Raw genomic sequence first — 23,309 nt, 5'->3', positions numbered from 1 at the left:
TTGCATATTTTTAAACTCTAGCTAAAGTTAGCTGGAACAGCCTGCATGATGCCACGGGATGATGTTCTAAGTCTGCAGGACACCTGACAGCAGACCAGAAAACGAACAAGTCCCAGCTGGACAGCGATCGAGCGTGCACTACTATTGTTCGTCTTCCTCATACACACTTCGCCGTGTCGGCATAGACAATTTCCAGTTCAATCACTCTCCGCACAGAAAGGAGCCATCCTGGCGACCTAAAGAAGAAAAAACATCGGCGTGTCGTAGTATGGTTCAAGCCATTTGACAGCAACTTAATGGATTATCTGGGAGGAGTGGCTGGCACCCGAAGCGAGAAAAGCATTCCGGGGGAATAGCATGCACTAGGAGTGGATGCGTCATAGCGAGATTTTCTGCGCCACTGACCTTGGATGGCCAACAAGCAATCGAGTTGGCGACATTATTCAACATAAGCAGTAGCTTCTGAAACAGGCGTCACTTCAGAAGCGCCGGGACGGTAGGTTAGAATGGCGTCCATGTAGTAGGACGCTTCTCGTTCATAAAGAATAAAGAAAGGCGAAAAGCTAGTGGTAGTTTGTGGGGCAGAGTTGTAACCCTAAGTTAGAAGAGGAAGTACTCAGTCCCAATTGGAGTGAGCGCAGGATAGGTACATCGCAAGCATGTTGCCGAGCGTACGATTGAAAGGTTCCGTCCAACCATTAGCTTGAATATGGTAGGCAGAAAGCGATGGTAAACTCCTGTAGCAAGGCCTCCGTGGCATTGGAGATAAAGACGCTGCCATGATCACTCAGTAGTTCAGGTAGTGCCCCGTGTCGCAGAATTAAGTGGCGAAGAAACAAGGCAGTCAGTCAGTTTCGCGGCGGAAGCCAGCAGTGCCGATGTTTCGGTGCAACGTGTGAGGTGGCCTACGCCAACAATGATCCACCGGTTACTATCAGGAGTGCTTGGAAGGGGGCCGTAAAGATCAATGCCAACATGGTCGAATGGTCTGCCAGGACACGGTTGCAGTGAACCTGCAGAACTCTGAGCAGAGTCTTGCTGCGGTGACATGTAGCGCAAGCATGGATGTACTCGCAAGTAGGATGCCTCGCCAGTAGTATGGAAAACGAAGACAGGAGTATGGTGTGAAGACGCCAGCCTGGCTGCATTGGGAGTCACCGTGAAAAGCTGCGCAGATGTGTGAGTGCACATGACGGGGAATAGCGAGGAGCCATCACTGCCCGTCGCTGAGGTAATTCCGTTGGTGCAACAGATCATCTCGGAGGGCAAATTGTTGCGTTTAACGACGAACGATGCGTGAGACAGACTCAGGAGAGTAGTTGGCTTGGCGTACTCAACAACGGCGCGAAGCTTTGCAGGATCTGGCAGAATTCCCTCTTTCGAGACAACTTGGCTTTGGATCCTAAGCTTACGAGCCCCAAAGGGACACTTTTTCAAAAGTAAATGCAACCGGAGCTGACGTGAGACAACAAGAACTTGCTAGGGAATGGATAGATGCGATCCGAAATTTGCAGAAAAAAACACAAGGTCGTCTAAGCTTCAAAGGCATGTGTGCCATTTAAGGCCCTGAAAGTAGCGTCCATCACTCTATAGAAAGTGGCAGGTGCGTTGAAAAGGCCGAAAGCAATTACATTGAACTCATGTAATCCATCAGAAGTTACAAAAACCGTTCTTGGACTGTCGTCATAGGCCACCGGCAATTGCCAGTACCCGGAGAGCAGATACAGCGAAGAGACGAACATCGTTGCGGGTAAACTTGTTTAGCCCGTGGTAATCAATACCAAATCTAATTGAGCCATCCTCCTTCCTCACCAGCACAACTGGAGACGCCAGAGAATCGGGAGAGGGCTGGATCACACATCATTGTAGCATGTCATCAACGTTTTCGTCAATGACACGGCGCTCGACTACGAAACACGGTATGGACGCTGGCACAGCGGAGCATGGTGACTTGCGTCAGTACGGTGAACAATCGCACACGTGCACCCCAAGCATGCTTGGCCGAGGTCGGAAAGAGCACGGAAACGTTCAATAGGTTCAACAACTTGACTGCGTTGACCTGGCGCACACGCGTCATCGACGGTATGCAAGAAAACACCTGGGGAACGTGAGGCTGGTGCAGCAGCAGAGTTAACGGCCCGGATAGTCAGCGGTGACTTGTGGAAATGTGGGCCAAATAGAAGAATGACGTCAAAAGTGTCGAGACGCCTCATACACTCATCATGCAATAGAGCTGAGGACAGCGAATTGATTGCACACATAAATTGTAGCATAACCGTCGGCGAGCATGGCGATGGCAAACGGTAATAGATGGTTACGACAACGCGCACAAACTTCAGATGGCGTAAAAAGGGCATTAGTGGCGGAGATAGTCACAAGAGATGGACATTTAGGCGGCAAAGAAAGAAGAGATAATTGCGCCAGCGGCGACGACCACTTGAGGAGAACGTATGGGGAGATCGACGGTAGTGTCTGAACGGAGACAAAGCCAGTTGCGCACGGGCCCAGTCGACAACAGCATAATTCCCGGAAAGTCCTATCCCAGAATAAAGTCATGTCATGCATGGCATAGAACGGTGAATTCAACAAAATCTAGCACAATGTGAATCATAACAGCAGCGGTACATGCGGCCGAAGGCTTGACTTGCTGCAATCTTGTCATGGGTAGTGAAAGATCATGAACAGGAATCGTCACTTTCTTGAGTTTACAGCAGAGGCTTCAATTATGGTACAACAGCAGCCTCTGTATTGGAAATAGTGGTTGTCGTGACGCTTTCGACAAATACTGCGATTTCATTAGAAGGAGAAAGATGAGGACCTGGAAATTTTGACGACGGTGCAGTTCTTGCCTAGCGAACTACGGCTGTCAGTTCTCCTCTTCGCCAGGGCTGGAACAGCGAAGCATGGGTGATAGGGAACGGCGGCTAGAAGAAGGAGACCAACGTTAGCTGAAGGCGGGGCGACGTGAATACGATTCCGAGGTATCAGGGATAGAAGAGCGCGAAGGTTGTTCGGGAAGGTAGCTTAGGTTCGGCGCGTTGTGAGGAAAATAAAACGCACGACGGAAACAGAAACGTGCATTATGTCCCGGAATACCGAATGAAAAACAGATGGGGCGGTTATCCGTAGCAGACTAGGGGGTTTATAGAAGGTTCGCAAGTCGACAACGGTGCGTGAACCAAGCGTACCGGACGTAGCGACGAGTAGAAATTGGTGGCTCGTCTGGAGGTAGTAGGCATCCATCGTGCACGAGGTAGGTTGAGAGCAGCAGCGTCAGAGGTGCAGTCACAGGCGCTGTTTGAGAGGGAGGTGGAAGAGCCTCAGAAACTGGCGCCTAGATCACACGATGAAGCGACGGGTCGAGTGTGGAATCAGGCTTAGTAACACACGCCACAAGAGATAACTGGCGAGCAACTTCTTCCCGAATGTATTGCTAAATCTTCGGAAGCAAGCCGGAATGATCGGCACCAACGCATCCGGGCTGCAAAGCCGAGAGGTCCGCATATTGCAAACTGGGACGACGGGTGGATAGGCGCTGGTCGCGCAGCTCGTATAAGCTTTGACAAAGGTTAGTCACTTGGGTAACCCTCCTGGGGTTCTTGGTCACTAGCCTATGGAAGACATCGTCGTCCATGCTTTTCATAATATCCCTTATGTTATCGGCTTCCATCACGGACGTATTCAAGCGCTTACAGACGTCGATGACATCTTTAATGTAGATCATGAAAGTATCACCGTTTCGTTGAACTCGACCACGCAAGCCGTATTCAGCGGAGAGTCCGCGCACTGCGGGACGGCCGAACAATGAAGTGAGCGTCTCTCTGAAAGCTGACCCGGTCGTAAAATCGCCTTCATGGTTTGTGAACCACAGATTGGCCACGTCGGCCAGCTAAAAGATGGCTTTTGTCAGCATGGTGCAGTCATGACACTCGTTATACGCGCTAACGCGTTCATATTATGCAAGTCAGTCATCGGCATCGTAATCGTCCGTGCCACTGGAGATTGTAGGGACACGCTGAGGTACTGCACCGGAGCACACGGCAGGCGTAGCGGAGAGAGTGGCTTGCGAGGTGCTGGCGTCGTCGGTCATGATGGAGCCAGGTGGTAACGTACGGCTTCGCAGCCCCAGGGTGGTGAGTACGGGTACAGAGCACCTACACCATATGCCACGTGATGATGTTCAAAGTTCGCAGGGTGCCTGACCGAAGACCAGTAAAACGGGACGGTCTCAGCTGAACACCGATCAAGAGCGCACTACTAGTTTGTCGTCTTCCCCTTTAACACTGCACTGTGCCTGCGGATAATATCCAGTTCAATGCGTGTGCGTGCATGCGTGCGTAATGGCATATGTGATGAAAATACTGTAATAAATTCTGGAACGCACGCGAGCACCACCGGTTAGGATAAAACCGTCGACGCGTCATGTACATATACACGATGCGCTTGACCCGCTCACTACACAGCAATGACCTACGCATACGATTCATCACTATCGTTCGGCTCGAGTGTAACTTGTTTTTTGTGTTAACAGGCTGGCACAACGAAGGGATCATACCGTGCCAAAACATTCAGCAGAACTCGTCCCACATTCGCTGTCGACTGTAATGAGTCTAGCATTGAATCAGTATGGCTATGCGAGGTATTCCCACAATCGAAACGAGTTATTTATGAATAGGGCTGTTCGTTTTCTGGTAAAACCCGATTTTTACACCCCGAACATACTTAAGGCGAATCGGGTTAAACCCGATTTCTCCCCGAATGGCCCTTCTCAGTAGCGATCTGCACAATCGTGCGCTGACGGTCAGCCGTTCTATATATGTGGGTGCCTAGCGCAATATAATATATATAAACAAACGGGCGCATCTTCACCCTGCTGCTAGGAGAGTAGATATTGCTTTCCAGCGCTGGGGGGCACTTTTTTATCCCAGCTTTCGCGACATGTCGCCGTGAGTTCGTACGTGCACACACCCCAAAAACAAAAGGCTTGCAAAGTAAAGGGGCAAACATGCCTGAGGCTGAACACGCTGCGAGCACATGGTTGCCAGTCAGGGAGTAACAAATTTAGGACGAAAAAGAAAGCAAAGAAAGCGACTCTTCGCCTATTGCAGATTAGTCACGGGTATATGCACCTGCTTCCATGGCTTTCATGCAAACGGAACGGGTAATGAGTCAGTGGGGAAAGGATTGAGCGACGAAGAGGTTTCGTACACGCGTTTTTAGCCAGCGAGGGCCCCAACGCCTATTATCACTTTCCTTCTGCCAGCCCTAAATTTCACCCGAAAAAACCAGTATTTCGGGATGGTTTCACAGCAAAACCGATTTCTCCCGCTTATATGTTTGAATAATAGCGCCCGATTTTACCCCCTGGTTTAAAAAAACATAAAACCCGAAAATGAACAACCCTATATATGTGGCATGTAGTGCAGCTGGACTCCTCTTCCGCGTTTTCCTGGAACACTCGGTGCCATCTAGCGCTGCCGCCCCGAAGCCTGCCCGTGGCCTCTGGTATAAGCGTGGTGCGCCGGTGCGTGGCGAAAGCGTAGAAACTCGTCTTACAGCAACCGGACTCCTCTCTCGTTCTTCTGATGCTGATTATGCTGACTTACAAGCATGCCCTTCGAAATGGGGTGGTGGCAAACAGTCGCGTGAACTGTTTGAGTTACTCAGGTATGCTATACATGCTTTTCATTCTTGCATTTCTACATACACCTCTGCAATACTTTTTTTCCTCTTCCTCAAAACTTTTCTATTTGCCTTGTACCACAACCTATTCGTGTAAAGGATCCGGTCGTATCAATTTCTTCGCTGCTTCGTTCTTCACCAATACTCCGTCTCTTGCTTATCTCGACTGCTGACCAGTTGATACTTCCTTCCACTCTAACTCCAAGCATTTCTGGAAGGCATACGTTAAGTACGGGTCTCAATAGGTGGGAATCCCTTCGTATTCCATCAGGATGTGCTGAGTGGTCTCTGGTTTTTGCTGCAGCACACACATGCCTCATGTACACGGCAATATTTGCTCCGGCATGTTTTTGTCCTTAGGTGACCAGCTGCAGGCTGAAATATCAAGGCACTTCGCTTCATCTTATTGTACATAATTGCCCTTCTAATTTATTTTTATAGTTGGGAATTTGCGTGGTCTTTTTGTTTCCATTGTTTGCATCCATTTCACTGTCCCTGTGAATTGGATCTTTCCATAAGCGCTGTGCCATCTGGTGGCGCTGCCGAAAAGCGTGCGCGTGGCCAACGAGACGAGAAGCGTGACGCGTCGTTGCCTGCGAACGCCGAGAATTGTTCCCTAGCTTGACGCACAATCAGTGGCACATGCTTTCTCAATGATAAAATAGATGGTTTCAATTTCCCCTATGCTGGGGGGAATCAAACCCGTGTCGTAAAGGTTCCCCAGGGACAGCGACCGGACAATTTAGCAGGCTGCGCTACAAATGCACTGAGTTTGTGCCACTATTCAGTCAACACGTTTCATGCCAAAACTTTAGCGAATCGGGCCAAAAGTGCGCTGCGTATGTGCCACTCTTCAATGAACCTCTCGCCAATAAGTGCCACTAAGTATGTAGCGACGATTCTCAGCGTTCTTGGGCACCGGAGCGCCAGCTTTTTTGTCTCGGAGGTCACGGGCAGACTTCCCGGCCACGCCACTAAATGACGCAGTGTGTCCAGAAAGAAGCACGAGAGAAGACCCCGGTTCCTGCACGGCGCGTTTCTAAGCGTTCTGAGCACGCACCAGCGTGCCGTGAATTTCAAACGACACGTGCAGGATTTGCGGTGGCACTAATAGATGGTGCGAAGCGTTGTTATCGAAGCACGAAAGAGGTGTCCCGCTGCAGTGCACGCCTCATACATGATTCGTTTCGATGATGGTAACACGTTGTGTCGCGAGGCTATTTCGAGATTGGACTCTAAACGCGCGACCGTCGACAGTCATTCTGAGGTGGGTTCTGCCGGTTTTACCCCTATTTAATTCTAATACTTCAAAAGCTCCTGAAGGGGTTTTGCATGAGGGTTGGGTGCGCACAGTCCTAATGAGTACTTCAACGATGCTTTGGAAATGAAGTGTTCGAATGAACTAAAGCAGCAATAGGAAGTTCATTCCAGTGGTTTGACGGCCGAACGGAGAATGACGACAGATGGGCTACAGCATGAGCTGGAGGTGGATACGCAGCTAGCCTTGTCGTGGTTGCTGTAGTTGGTTGGTATGTTGTGAATCTGTACAGACCCGTGAAAAAGTGTATGGCATACGGAAAAACGGGTGGCTTTACGATGAAGTGCAAGATTACCACGGTTAGTGCGCGATTAAGGCGATTTACTATGGGGTGATGGAATAATCAGAGAAGATAAACTGTGCAGTGTAGTTTTGCACAAACACTGGCTTATGATCGTGGTTAGTTTGATGAGGATCGCAGATAGCACACGCCTATTCGACTTTATACTTAATGAATTCGCAATGAAATAGATGTTTGACAGGAGCGGGAGGTAGTGGAAATATTGTGTCGGAGGTAAGCAAGCATGTTTCACCCCGTCCCGCTTCTGATACGACAGATCTGGAATACTGTGCCACAGATATGAGCGAAAAGCATTCGTCTAGGTGAATATCTCATCATGGCGTAGGTTATTCGCCTAAAAGAAAGTTCACGAACGCATTTCATGAAGCACCGCAAGGAAGCCCAGATGTCATTCACCCCGTGGGCGTGTCGTATGTGTCGCAGCAGTCATCGTGAGTGCCTTGCAACTTAAACTGCAACTTCCCGTAAGTTACGCATTATATTTCCAGTTAGATTACCAGAAGCTGTGCTTTCCGCAAGGTGGCTCTTCTAAGCGCCTAATTTCACACACGTTGGAGTTCAGCGCCCCTGTTACCCGCGCCTAGTTTATGATACTTGAAGAGGTGATTTTTCACTATCATTGCCATGAGATGCTAAGCAAATGAATTATTTGATGCACTTCCTCACCAGCACGGTAAAAGGTCGTGCAGGGTCGGCAACCAGGCTAAAGGCACGGTCCATTGCGAGCAGCGAGTGGACGCCATACTCGAAGGAGAGCTGCGTCATCGTGTACATAAGGTCGGTGCTCGAGTCGGTCTTCAAGGATCCAAGATCTAGGCCAAACTGGGCCATGAACTGCCGCACGCTGCTGACGCCATCGTCCTTCTGGGACACGTAGTTGAGGCACGCCCGATGGAGCTCCTCGTTCGAAGGGTAAGGCTGCTGAAACGCACGTGGCGTCGTGTGGAGGAGGCCACCGACTCGGGTACTCGGAACGGGTGCAGACGGGGTCATATCATCGCTAGTGTCGTTTGCGTCCTGCCAAACAAGAAAATGCTGATCTGTAAGGGCACCTTCTTGTTAAACGTCGCGCGACAAATCATCACCAAACCTGAATGAGCTGATCAGGTTCTTCAATGCCTATTACAGTCTACGATTTTGCTTATCTCTACAGTGTCTCGCTAACATTCCTATGCCTGTAACCTCCTTAACCCCATCTCGTCCCTGTTCTTTTCAACCAATGCTCGAAACGTCACTTTTATATCGGCAGCTAGTAAGTCAACGCTCCCATTAGCTTTTGAATCCTATCGCTTCTGGAAGGTGGACTTCCCTATGGTTATTGAGTGGTTAGTATCTTGATATTTCATTAGAATGGGCTCAGCCTTATGCAGATTTATTCTGCAGCAGACACAAGCACCGCCTTGTTGCAAATAGTTGCGGCGTTATGTTTGTGTCCACAAGCATCCGGCTCTGCCTTCAAACCAAGGCATTTTACTTTGTTTTAATGATCAAATTATTTTACAACTTAGTGTAAAAGTTTAAAAGTGCTGAAGGCCATCTGTTTTGTCAGAGCCACCTAGAAAAAATTACGCCTTCGTACCTTCAGTAGTGACATTGAATTATGAATCGGTAACCAGTGTGTCGGAGTGGAATTAAAACAATAACGGTAAATCGAACAAAGCTATATTTTTTACTGGAACTAAAACATAACGGAAACGTTATTTCTTATTTTGCTTCGAATCGACACCAAATTATATTTATCTTTTTTTAATTCAAGGGTAAAGTTGGCAATCAGAAACAACCGATGTTAGGCAATGTCAGATTAGCGCGTATCTAAGGTGTTCGCATACGGGCGTATCTCAGGCACGGATAGTGCGAGCGATAGCCAGTCGAGCGCTCTACTAAACTGAGCCTGCAACAACCCAAGGTTTGCGCGCTGAAAAGCTTATCGTTTGGTTTTTTACGGGTGCAACATTTTGTTACCGAAGTTTAATCTGTCGCATATGCTCGTTTTATCGGAACAGCGGTCTCGCATTTCGCCGAAAGTAAACTCGATGACGTGCTGTTTCTCAGGTCATGCTCAGTGCCTTGACTGAAGGCAATGGGCGTGACCCTAAGAATGATAACTCACTTATTGAGAAAAATAAATACTTTGTTTTTATCGTTACTCTGCTTCAAACAATCTTGCGTGGCAAGAAAAACCGTTATAAACAGTTACGCATCATTCTTTTTTTCGTTCCGGAGCAGAACCAGAACGGAACTTTTATCACTGGAACGAAACTAGAACACGAACGACAAACATTTCGTTCCGACACCTTGTCGCTAACAAGTTGATTCAAGTGAAGTGCAAAGCGAAAAGCCGCTTTTGCTGGAGAGACTGCGATGTTGTTACGACGGGTTCGGAATGGCGTTGTTGGGGCGTAGATGTGACATGCATTAGAAGTAGATCGATATTTTTATTTATTTATTCAGAGTACATTTAAAGGCCCTCAGTGGAGGGTATCAGATGAGCGTGGACAGTACAAAGATTAATGTGACAACAAAGCAGTAGTAGAAGAAGCAATAGGATGCTGTACAGACAAAAGTATGCCAAGAGAGTTCCGCTAGTAAGAAACGAAATGAAAGAAATTATAAACATGACAAAAAGAAGTAACACGTAGAGCACGATCATACAGTGAAAATATGCACACTGACACGGACTTCTCTAATAATGCAACTAATAAATAGTAACTCGCAACAAACAAAACAATGATAAAAAGTGAAGTGAATAACAGCGCGTAGCATAGGAGATGTTACCCGGTCAATTTCAAGGGCAATTTCAAGGGCAATATCAGAGGACAAGTTGCATGTAATGGCGGTGCAGGGTATAAATAGCGCTTATAATGTAACATGTGACGCAGTATGCACTCAATTTTAAAATGGTGATCCCGGTGTGGAAAAATGACAGGCGCTGACTCAGAGAAAATATCATAAAGACAAATGTGATAACAAAGTTCGCGAAGCAGGCAAAGACACATTGGTTTGCGGAGAATAGACAACGCTTCTAGATCGGTACGTGCTTCCAATGATGAAACGTTGGTACAAGATGAATAGTCTGAAAAGAAGAATCGAGCAGCCCCGTTTTACACAGATTCAATCTCGTCGACGATGTATGCCTGCTGGGATCCTATATTACCGATCCCTATTCCAGCTTTGGGCGGATTGGTGTAGGTAAGCTAGTTTATGTTAGCAGGAGCGTGCTTTAGGGTGCGTTTGGTGATGCCAACAGAGCGATTAGCAGTTGAAAGGTTGAAGTTAATGTGATGGTTTCGATTTATGTCCTAATATAATACAATACCATCTTTATTGTGCATAAATGAAAACAAAATACAAATAGCAGGCCTGCCAAAACCTCAGAAGGCTTCCCATTTACATTTTTTGTTTCCATTTATTTACCCTAAAGGCCCAGCTTGGGCATGAGATAGGGGAGGGGGGGGGGGGAAATAATTGATACACGTAAGTATAAGGCAACGTGCATGAAGTCGTACATGCTATGCAACCTTTACATCACTCCTCATTCGGCAAGATCATAGGTCAATATTTCATACATTATACGAACAACAATCTTACATCATCTGGCATCTGAACAAATGCAGGAAGACATATTAATGTTGTTAATTTCTGAATGTTTTATTAAGCGCTTCTTTGAATACAACATGGTCTGTTATTTCGGTTTCATTACTTGGGAGATGATTCCATTCCGAAATGGCTAAGTGTAGACATCAAGTAGACATGACTGGCAGTGCCTGATAGTCCGGCCACAGAAAATTTCACGTTGTTATTAGTGGAGTTAGGTATTAGCGGCTCGGAAGAAATATTAAAGTTATACAAAAAGTTATTTTAAACTTCGAAAATCCTAATTAATTTCTGGATCCCACATCTTCTGTTTGCTTCTAACACAGACGTGGGCAAATAATTAAATATAACTGGAACATAATATTGCCGCGTTTTTCTTCCGTACTTTGCTGCCGTGTTGGGGACCGCGTACAGTTCTTTCGGTCTTAAGAAATGGGCTGGTGCATACTGTATCTTAAAATAATTATTTCAGAAGTGTTTAATTACAACTTTTCGACAATCCGGAAACTGAACATTGCAAATTCAACAAAGTCAAGACATTCGCATTATTCCTTGGACACAAATCGTATGCTATTATTGACAACAGTGAACGCAAAACTGAATTCTTGAGCTCCATCTAAGCATGCAGTAACCATAAACAGTCAACCGCACGCATGTCGAGCACACTGTAGACCAAACATGCGTGATAATTTTTCGCACGGAGATTGGCACAATATCCCATATTGTGTAATACACAGGAGACCACGCGCAACCTGTTACAGAGGTGGGAGAAATGGGAGTTCCACAAAAGATCTCAGTAAAAAAGCAACCCAAGATACTTAAGAAAAGATGCATATTCAGATGTGTGTAAGAATAACGGTTTCATAGGCAGTATTTCTTGCATGGGGTTAAGGAAATATACAAGTCTTTAGAAGGATTGACGCTTATTGAATTAGCCGCGAACCAGCCCACAGCTTTAGTTACTTAATCCTGCAAGGGGCTGATTGCGTGGGAAAGATTACTTGCACAGGATACTAGAACTGTACCATCAGCATATTGATATTCATATAATCACCTACTATATTTGACAAGTCATTTGCATAAATGTTGAAGAGCAGGGGCGTAATTTGAGCCCTGAAGGACTCCAGAATGAATACATGTAAAAACACTTAAAATATATCCCGTTTTTACACTCTCTCCTCTATCCTGCAGAAAGTTACATAATAGATTCACGAATCACCCATGAAGGTCTAGCAGAGACAGTTTCTCTAACAAAATCTCATGGCAAATACTGTCAAATGCCTTAGGGGCATCGATACAGCAGATATACTACCCGGTTGCGATCTAGTTGGAATTTAAACGATCAGAGAAAGCTTCGAACAGTGCTTGTGTGCCCTTCCCCTGCACAAATCCGTACTGATCTGATGATCATTCACTATGCTTATTTAGAAAATGTGTTACCGTCAGAGCCACGTTTTCTCTAATATTTGGGCTATACAGGGGATTATTAAGATAGGTCTGTAATTTTAAATAGTATTGCGTGCACCTTGTTTATGAAGTGGAATTACTACTGCGGTTTTCATTTCAACTTGAATCACATCAGGGTACAAATTGAGTTGAAAAGAGATAGCAATACAAAATTCCTTTGCTTCGAGTTGTTGACAAATTAGACTTCGTCCGGCCATCTGCTAGCCGCCTGGTTACCCCAGATGGTAGAGCGGCTGCCCCGGCAAGGTGGTGGACCCTGCTTTGAGTCCCGGACCAGGACAAATATTTCTTCAACTTCAAGGCTTTCCGTTCAAGTAACCCGTATGGGTTCTCTTTGTATCGATTGCTACGATTGTGTGGATGTCTCATTTTCCCTTAATTAATCACTTCTCTCCACCTTGCGTGTTTCCGCAGAACTATGACGTCAAATTTAGTTTTAGTAAAATTAAGGGGCATTAACCATCTGCAAATTTTGTCTAAGTCATTTTGGTGAGTTACGTGATCAGTGTCACAAGATCTGTTACAATACATTACACAATCATCGGCAATATGTCAAATGCGGGTACAACCACAGTTCGGCAAGTCATTATTTTACACAAGGAACAATATCCGCTCAAGCACACTCTTCTGAGGTATTGCCGGCGGGACGTGACTAAAGGTTGAGGAAGAGTTGGTAGCTGATATGAACTATAGTCTAGATGCCAAGAAATCAGTTATCCACTCTAAAATACGGGGCAGAATATGAAGTCCTGAAAGTTTAGCAAGAAGTCTCTAATGAGGCACACGATTGATAGCTTTGGAGAAATCTAGGAAAGCGGCGCCAACATGGAATCCGGTGTCGATAGATGAATACATGTCGTGAAGAAATCCAGCGAGCTGCATGGCACAAGAGTTGCCTCTGCTGAAGCCGTGCTGGCATTTAAATATTAAGCTGTCATCATCGAGATAGCTGATCACTCGCGAATGAACATTGTGTTCCATGCAATTGCAAGTTGGGCTGGTTTATTATATTGGTTGGTACTTAAGGGGCGAGAAGCATTCACCTGATTTCCTAGGGACATTGCGAAAATAAGTTTAATAACTTTTTTGAAAGGGAAGATGGTACACCAGGTGAAATAAAGAATCGCCATAAGAATCCACCCCGGTTCTGCTTCAATGATGGAAGGAGCGTAAGCGGAGGAAGAATGACGCATGCGTAGAACGACGAAGAAGAGAGAGTAGCAGCAGACCGGCGTGCTTGAGTTTATTCGAGTACAAATCATGACGGCAGACAGATGTGTGCTGACAACGTGGCCCCAATGGAAGCGCCTGCTGTTATCCGGTAGGAATGGGCACCCGTTCCCTGCACTGAAAGCCGCAATCTCGGTACGGCACTTCTAAAACAATGCTGAGGCGCAGCAGGCTGTACGACAATTCCTTGCATCGCAGGGCACCGAGATTTACCAAAGTGTTTTATTCAAACTGATTACATGCTACAACAAATGTCTCAATGTCGGTGGCAACTATGTAGAAAAATAGTGCAAGATGCACAGTTGACAGTGCCATGGCGGATATTTCTGGCAATACAGTTTCAATGTGAAAATAAATGACCTATCTTACTTTCACAACATGCCTCGTATAAAATGGAGTAACTTTAGACACTCGCCAGTCTTGAGGAACGGAGCCAGTACGAAGTGATTGCACGAATATTGCATACAATACTCGAGAGAAAACCTTTGAGCCATTCTTGAGAAGCTTGTTATTAAATATGTTATGATCCGATGCAGATGAAGATTTTAGCCTGTTTGGTAACGAAGGTATGCGCGACTCGTTAATAACAATTTCAAACCTGCTCATGTCGGACCGTGCGGGTAAGTCAAGACCTGTAATGACGCTTTCAAAAGTGAAGATTGAACAAAAGGCGTCATTTAGTAACTACGCACAATGTAGAAAACTAAGCCGCCAACAGAATTAAGGCTATGTCGGACAGAGAACAGGTATTCATTATGCGGCAGAATCGTTGAAGGTTGTTCGTCAGTAAAGATGTATAAATTATCGTTCCGAAAGTGCCAAAGTCCGCATTTAAATGGTTCTTTGTATTCATCGTCACATATTTTATATCTTTGCGAGCTCTGCCAACCGGAATCTTGACTGGTTAACATCCTCGCCTTCATATATCCCTCTCTATCTCACTTGCTAAATCTTGGTGTTCTATAAAGGTGCCCCTTTTATTATTGTGGCGCTGTAGGCATTTATTGAACCAAGGAGTGGTATTACTGCATCTATGAACAGGGATGAACATTTCGATTAGAACTGCAATGGTGCATCCAAACATCACCGATTTCTCGTCAACAGTTCAAGTGGAAGTTGTATGCATGAGCGCGTCAGCGAAGGTGACTGATTGAAAGTTACTGCGACTAAAGTTGGCACTATTATAACGTCTAATTTGTTTAGTTGTGTTATGCTTTTTTGTTATCGTGAAGTTATGCAGACCTGTTATAGCTGCGTTATCAGGCAGCCCGTCAAGGTGAGCGACGTCGGAACAGAAGAGAGGAGTGCTCGTCAAGATGAAATCTAGAATATTGGCCGATGTGGACGATGAAAGGGTTGGGAGAATGACACTTTCTCGTTACTTGAAATCAAGACATGGCGCTTGAGCCCGAGCAGCTGCGAAAGATTCCAATGTGCAGGTAATAAAGGGTGAATAATATCACCATAAACTGTGAGAGTATAACATGGTAAAAACATATCCAGTTGATCTGGAACCCTTCGACTCTCGCTTGAAAGTGCATCATTAATTTCCGGTGATCGGTAGATCATACCTATGATAACATTTCTGCTTTAGTATTGAAGTGAAATAAAAACTCTCCAGGCGCCTTTGATATTTAACAGCACCGTGACGGTGCTTTTGCCGCCGGGGGGTAGTATGACGATATGCTCAAGCGATGCTCAAGAAACGAGCCGCCGCGAGAACGACGACGAAGTTGGTCGGTGCTCTTGGCACAAGCGAGTGTCAGCATGGCTGCCTGGCTCCAGTGTAAATGGCCTGTAAATAGCCTCTTCTGTCTGTGTCTTTCCACACGCAACAATATAAACGCAGCGGCCAGCGTCTCACGATCATCTTGTTCCTCTCTTATTTCATACTTCCGTAACAATATTTCCCTAAGTGCTCTGCGAAACTCTCGCTGTTTTGCGCAGAGCTGCCGATATTTTACAAACTCCATCGTTATTATGAAACTTTTTGAATTTACGTTTCAGTTGCTTCAGTTGCTTCAGTATTCCAATCACGACATCACCGCCTGCAGAAAAGCGCCGCTTTTATAGGTAGGGTTCCCTGAAGTTTTAATCCGTGCGAGGAAAAACTATGATCATAAGCAATAACTCGTGCCACTGCTAGCACGTTCTTTTTCCGCAGTGGCTCCGTTGCCGCTCATCATGCCAGCGTTCCCAAACTGCTCTTAACGCTCGTGCCATTGCGTGCGCCTTCGTCTTCTTCCACAGCAGTCTCAGATGGCCCTCATCATGCCAGCATTCCCACTCATCATGTCATCGTGTCGGCGTTCCCATACTGCCCCTCGCACTCGTGCGACTGCGCGAGCCTTCGTTGTCGTCGTCTTCTACAGCTCGCTCCGATGGCCCTCATCATGTCTGCGTTCCCATACTGCCCCTCGCGCTCGTGCCGCTGCGCAAGCCTTCGTCGTCGTCTTCTTCTACAGCTGGCTCCGAAGGCCCTCATCATGTCGGCGTTCCCATACCGCCCCGCGCGCTCGTGCCACTGCGCGAGCCTTCGTCGTCGTCTTCTTCCACAGCTCGCTCTGATGGCCCTCATCATGACGGCGTTCCCATACTGCCCCTCGCGCTCGTGCCACTGCGCGAGCCTTCGTCGTCGTCGTCTTCTACAGCTCGCTCCGATGGCCCTCATCATGTCTGCGTTCCCATACTGCCCCTCGCGCTCGTGCCGCTGCGCAAGCCTTCGTCGTCGTCTTCTTCTACAGCTGGCTCCGAAGGCCCTCATCATGTCGGCGTTCCCATACCGCCCCGCGCGCTCGTGCCACTGCGCGAGCCTTCGTCGTCTTCGTCTTCTACAGCTGGCTCCGATGGCCCTCATCATGTCTGCGTTCCCATACTGCCCCTCGCGCTCGTGCCACTGCGCGAGCCTTCGTCGTCGTCTTCTTCCACAGCTCGCTCCGATGGCCCTCATCATGTCGGCGTTCCCATACTGCCCCGCGCGCTCGTGCCACTGCGCGAGCCTTCGTCGTCGTCGTCTTCTACAGCTGGCTCCGATGGCCCTCATCATGTCTGCGTTCCCATACTGCCCCTCGCGCTCGTGCCACTGCGCGAGCCTTCGTCGTCGTCGTCTTCTACAGCTCGCTCCGATGGCCCTCATCATGTCTGCGTTCCCATACTGCCCCTCGCGCTCGTGCCGCTGCGCAAGCCTTCGTCGTCGTCTTCTTCTACAGCTGGCTCCGAAGGCCCTCATCATGTCGGCGTTCCCATACCGCCCCGCGCGCTCGTGCCACTGCGCGAGCCTTCGTCGTCGTCTTCTTCCACAGCTCGCTCTGATGGCCCTCATCATGACGGCGTTCCCATACTGCCCCTCGCGCTCGTGCCACTGCGCGAGCCTTCGTCGTCGTCGTCTTCTACAGCTCGCTCCGATGGCCCTCATCATGTCTGCGTTCCCATACTGCCCCTCGCGCTCGTGCCGCTGCGCAAGCCTTCGTCGTCGTCTTCTTCTACAGCTGGCTCCGAAGGCCCTCATCATGTCGGCGTTCCCATACCGCCCCGCGCGCTCGTGCCACTGCGCGAGCCTTCGTCGTCTTCGTCTTCTACAGCTGGCTCCGATGGCCCTCATCATGTCTGCGTTCCCATACTGCCCCTCGCGCTCGTGCCACTGCGCGAGCCTTCGTCGTCGTCTTCTTCCACAGCTCGCTCCGATGGCCCTCATCATGTCGGCGTTCCCATACTGCCCCGCGCGCTCGTGCCACTGCGCGAGCCTTCGTCGTCGTCGTCTTCTACAGCTGGCTCCGATGGCCCTCATCATGTCTGCGTTCCCATACTGCCCCTCGCGCTCGTGCCACTGCGCGAGCCTTCGTCGTCGTCGTCTTCTACAGCTCGCTCCGATGGCCCTCATCATGTCTGCGTTCCCATACTGCCCCTCGCGCTCGTGCCGCTGCGCAAGCCTTCGTCGTCGTCTTCTTCTACAGCTGGCTCCGAAGGCCCTCATCATGTCGGCGTTCCCATACCGCCCCGCGCGCTCCTGCCACTGCGCGAGCCTTCGTCGTCGTCTTCTTCCACAGCTCGCTCCGATGGCCCTCATCATGAAGGCGTTCCCATACTGCCCCTCGCGCTCGTGCCACTGCGCGAGCCTTCGTCGTCGTCGTCTTCTACAGCTCGCTCCGATGGCCCTCATCATGTCTGCGTTCCCATACTGCCCCTCGCGCTCGTGCCGCTGCGCAAGCCTTCGTCGTCGTCTTCTTCTACAGCTGGCTCCGAAGGCCCTCATCATGTCGGCGTTCCCATACCGCCCCGCGCGCTCGTGCCACTGCGCGAGCCTTCGTCGTCGTCGTCTTCTACAGCTGGCTCCGATGGCCCTCATCATGTCTGCGTTCCCATACTGCCCCTCGCGCTCGTGCCACTGCGCGAGCCTTCGTCGTCGTCTACTTCCACAGCTCGCTCCGATGGCCCTCATCATGACGGCGTTCCCATACTGCCCCGCGCGCTCGTGCCACTGCGCGAGCCTTCGTCGTCGTCGTCTTCTACAGCTGGCTCCGAAGGCCCTCATCATGTCGGCGTTCCCATACTGCCCCGCGCGCTCGTGCCACTGCGCGAGCCTTCGTCGTCGTCTTCTTCTACAGCTGGCTCCGAAGGCCCTCATCATGTCGGCGTTCCCATACCGCCCCGCGCGCTCGTGCCACTGCGCGAGCCTTCGTCGTCGTCGTCTTCTACAGCTGGCTCCGATGGCCCTCATCATGTCTGCGTTCCCATACTGCCCCTCGCGCTCGTGCCGCTGCGCGAGCCTTCGTCGTTGTCTCCTTCTACAGCTGGCTCCGATGGCCCTCATCATGTCGGCGTTCCCATACTGCCCCGCGCGCTCGTGCCACTGCGCGAGCCTTCGTCGTCGTCGTCTTCTACAGCTGGCTCCGAAGGCCCTCATCATGTCTGCGTTCCCATACTGCCCCTCGCGCTCGTGCCGCTGCGCGAGCCTTCGTCGTCGTCGTCTTCTACAGCTGGCTCCGAAGGCCCTCATCATGTCTGCGTTCCCATACTGCCCCTCGCGCTCGTGCCGCTGCGCGAGCCTTCGTCGTCATCGTCTTCTACAGCTGGCTCCGATGGCCCTCATCATGTCGGCGTTTCCATACTGCCCCTCGCGCTCGTGCCGCTGCGCGAGCCTTCGTCGTCGTCTCCTTCTACAGCTGGCTCCGATGGCCCTCATCATGTCGGCGTTCCCATGCTGCCCCGCGCGCTCGTGCCGCTGCGCGAGCCTTAGTCGTCGTCGTCTTCTACAGCTGGCTCCGATGGCCCTCATCATGTCGGCGTTCCCATACTGCCCCGCGCGCTCGTGCCGGTGCGCGAGCCTTCGTCGTCGTCTCCTTCTACAGCTGGCTCCGATGGCCCTCATCATGTCTGCGTTCACATACTGCCCCGCGCGCTCGTGCCGCTGCGCGAGCCTTAGTCGTCGTCGTCTTCTACAGCTGGCTCCGATGGCCCTCATCATGTCGGCGTTCCCATACTGCCCCGCGCGCTCGTGCCGGTGCGCGAGCCTTCGTCGTCGTCTCCTTCTACAGCTGGCTCCGATGGCCCTCATCATGTCTGCGTTCACATACTGCCCCGCGCGCTCGTGCCGCTGCGCGAGCCTTCGTCGTCGTCTCCTTCTACAGCTGGCTCCGATGGCCCTCATCATGTCCGCGTTCCCATACTGCCCCGCGCGCTCGTGCCGCTGCGCGAGCCTTCGTCGTCGTCTCCTTCTACAGCTGGCTCCGAAGGCCCTCATCATGTCTGCGTCCCCATACTGCCCCTCGCGCTCGTGCCATTGCGCACACCTTCGCATATTCATATTCCTTAACCTGTGGATGTGCAAGATGTTGTAGTCCTTACGGTTTTCTACGTTGCTGTTTCTGTCTTAATTCATTTCACTGCGTACTGCAATGATATTGTGTTTCTGCCAATTTGTATGCTCCCCCACCCCTCATGTAAAGCCCCTGCAGCAGGGGTATTTGAGGTATCGTAAATAAATAAATAAATGAAGTGCGCAGTTGACTGCAAATGGCGCAATTTACCTACACAGTTGCATCTTTGTCTGGACATTACTCGTAACCTTCCTCTTATTATCGTCATACTCAAACCAAATGCCTCGTTTGATTCCGCGACGAGATCGAGACAGCTACATGCTCCATGTAACTCCCCAAAACAGACAAAAAAACAAGAGTTTCTGAGCCATTTGCAGATCTCGTAATTAGTCTAGAGGAAGCAAAGTATTGAAACTCATTTAATGCGCCGTCATTTTCACCAAATTCAACCCCGGTGTAACTTTGATTTCTCCCAGGATATCGAGAAACATTGGTGATAATGACTGTATACCCTTTCGAGAAAACGCAATGCGCGTGTATTTTTTTTTTTCGCAGGCTCGCGAATTTCTGACACTCTTCAAACGCTGTCCATGCCATGAGAAGAAAATAATATTACGCCCTCAAAATATCAACTTTGCGGCATGATGAGTGCCTCGAAGACATCGGGCACAACTCGTGTGCAGTTGGTAAAATTTGATTTTAAATCTTTTCTGCCCTCCTATAAGTGATTTTGAAGGCAAGGCATTCTCGCGTGACTTCTCACGGGTTCCGTTTACATGTGATCTGGGTATCTACCTGGCGTCTCGGTGAAATTACGGCACTTTCGCGCCTCCAGAGTACCTTGGCGCGTCACCAAAGTCAGCAAAATATAGATCTCAGCGAGAAAAGAGGCGATAAGCAGTCGCAAAGTGGGTAAAACACAAGGTGCGGCTATACTAAGCACCAATATAGTAAAACGTTAGCTTCATTGCACCATAATCTGACTCTCTGCGAAAGGCTTACTTTGTTAAAGAAATGCATTTCAAACAAAGTCGACTTGATAGACTAGACGCTAACGTCGGCGCATATAAGCGTTAATAACAGCGAATGAAAATCTCGACTTGAATACATCAACTAGGTCGTCCAAAAAAAATGTAAGGCGTGGCGATGAAATAAAAATATCTCAGGCAAATATATAGGTGGACGCACATGGTAGGCGTATATATATATATCAACTAGGTTGTCCGAAAAAAAATGTACGGCGTGGCAATGAAACAAACATATTTCGTGCAAATATATAAGTTGACGCACATGGTTGGCATATATATATATATATATGCCTATCATGTGCGCGAACCTATATATTTGCCCGAAATATTTTTTCATTGCCACGCCGTACATTTTTTTTCGGACAACCTAGTTGATGTATTCAAGTCGAGTTCTGCATTTCCCGAGTTTTTCCCGCTACCTTCGGAGATACACATGGGATAGCAATTGTGTATTTGTAGTGAGTGGAGACCATCGTATTGGTTGACATGCATCACAATATTAAGTCTGAAGGTTAGCTGCAGTTCATAAAAAAAGAAAAAAAAGGCAGGTCATGCACAGATGTGCCGAAAAAAGATAAGGTTGACGCACATGGTAGGCGTGTGTGTGTATATATATATATATATATATATATATATATATATATATATATATATATATATATATATAATATTACAAGTACGGGGAAGAGGGGTTTATTTAGGCGTGCGAGAGCAGGAACGGCAGGCTACGAACAACAGGAATGGCCGCTGCACAGTCTTCGTTCTCTTCTTTCTTTCTCTTCTTGATCCACGCGTCCCTTTTACGCGCTTGGACGTAACATATACCTCTCCTCGCAGCCAAAGCCCACTGGGTGAGTCAACTAGCTTGTCGTGGCGTGCATGATTTCAACCGTGCTACATGCGCGACTTGTGTCCTAGCAGAACGTCTACCATTGTTCGTGAGGCGCGCGAGAGTATAGTTCACTTCGCTGACTTTGTCGATGACAACATACGGTCCATCGTAGTTTTGCCAGCAGCTTTTGGCACAAACCGCGCTTCCTTGTAGGAGTCCAAAGCCAAACGAGATCACCAGGGTGATATGCAACAGGCCGATGTCGTGCGTCGTAGCGGGCTTTGGAGTTTTCTTGTGATGCCAAAGTCCGCAGACGCGTAAGTCTCCGAGCCTCTTCAGCGAGGCATAGCGTATCGGCGACCGTAGAATTGTCGTGGTGCTAAAAAGGGAGTACAGTGTCGAGCGTATACCGGGGCGGCCGAGCATATAGAAGGAAGAAGGGGCTGTAGCTGGTTGTCTCGTGCTTGGCGGTGTTGTAGGCCTAAGTAATAAATTGTCGAACTTCATCCCAATTCTTGTGATCGGACGCAACATACATGGAAAGCATATTTGTGATTGTCCGATTAGTGCGCTCAGTGAGGCCGTTAGTTTGCGGATGATACGGCGTCGAGTGCCTGAGGTGCGAGTTACATAAACGCACAAGCTCTTCCACGATATCCGCCGTGAATTGACGTCCCCGGTCGCTTATAATAACACCAGGCGGTCCATGTCACAGAACAATAGCGTGAAGTAAGAAGAGCGATACTTCGGTGGCGGTGGCTGATGGTATAGCCGCCGTCTCGCAATAGCGCGTGAAATAGTCGGCGCAGACAATTATCCAGCGGTTGCCCTTAGATGACTTTGGAAAAGGGCCTAACAGATCAATTCCAACTTGCCGAAAGGGTGAGCTGGGAGGCGGCACAGGTTGAAGGAGACCAGATGGGGCAGTGGTTGGGCGTTTCCGACGTTGGCACTGTATGCAGCTGGCGACATACAACTCAACCGAATGTCGCATCCGGGGCCAGTAAAAGCGTTCTTGAATGCGATAAAGGGTGCACACAGTGCCTAAGTGACTGGAGGTAGGGTCATCGTGCATAGCCTGAAGGATTGCTGGCCGGAGACGCTCCGGCACCACTAGAAGGAAGCGTGCACCCGTGCTTGAGTGGTTCCTTTTGTACAGGAGCCCGTCACGTAGACAGTAGCTGCTTGTTGCACTTGAATGGGCAGAAGTGAAGAGTGGCTCCAATTTGGTGTCTGTCCGTTGTTCTGCTTTGAACGCATCGATTTCTGGAAAAGCGGATGTCACAGAAGCGACGAGATGGTCAAAATCGTATGCGTCGCAGTCCGTCGTAGTAAGTGGCATACGGGAAAGGCAGTCTGCGTCAGCATGTTTTCGGCAACTCTTGTAGGCAACAGTGAAGTTATATTCCTGCAACCTCAAAGCCCAGCACGCAAGGCGACCACAAGGGTCACGAAGATTCACGAGCCAGCACAGGGAATGGTGGTATGTGACGACTAGGAATGGGCGTCCGTACAAGTACGAGCGAAATCGCTGAACTGCAAAGATTACAGCGAGGCATTCTTGCTCTGTCACCGTGTAATTTCGTTCAGGTTTGCTTAATGAGCGGCTTGCATAAGCAATCACGTGCTGACGGTCGTCATAACGCTGGACCAAGACGGCACCCAAACCGACGCCACTAGCATCTGTGTGGATTTCTGTCGGCGCAGTAGGATTGAAGTGGCGAAGGATAGGTCGGGAGGTCACCAGGAACTTCAAGTGACGAAATGCAGACTGGCACTCGGGTGTCCACTCAAATTGTGCGTCTTTATGTAGCAGATTTGTCAGAGGATAAGCTACGTCAGCAAAACCAGGAATAAATCGGCGAAAGTAAGAGCAAAGACCCAGAAAACTACGAAGTTGCTTCACTGACTGCGGCGCACTGAATGCCTCAACAGCTGCCGTCTTGAGGGGATCAGGCCGGATACCATCTTTGTCAACAAGATGACCCAGCACAAGGGTTTGACGGTCACTACATTTACATTTCTTGGAGTTCAGAACCAG

General features: G+C 49.0%; 1 protein-coding gene across 1 annotated transcript in view; it reads right to left on the bottom strand.

Annotated features, from left to right (window-relative positions):
* Positions 1–23,309, bottom strand: part of LOC135900697 (uncharacterized) — a 129,764-nt gene that overhangs the window by 58,909 nt on the left and 47,546 nt on the right. The window contains exon 5 of the mRNA XM_070532844.1: positions 7,968–8,318. Within this exon, the coding sequence (XP_070388945.1) occupies positions 7,968–8,318 (351 nt within the window). The remainder of the gene's footprint in view (positions 1–7,967; positions 8,319–23,309) is intronic.

This window comes from Dermacentor albipictus, chromosome 2 (assembly GCF_038994185.2).
Source record: "Dermacentor albipictus isolate Rhodes 1998 colony chromosome 2, USDA_Dalb.pri_finalv2, whole genome shotgun sequence".
Taxonomy (NCBI): Eukaryota; Metazoa; Arthropoda; class Arachnida; order Ixodida; family Ixodidae; genus Dermacentor; species Dermacentor albipictus.
This window is presented reverse-complemented; position numbering and strand designations above follow the sequence as displayed.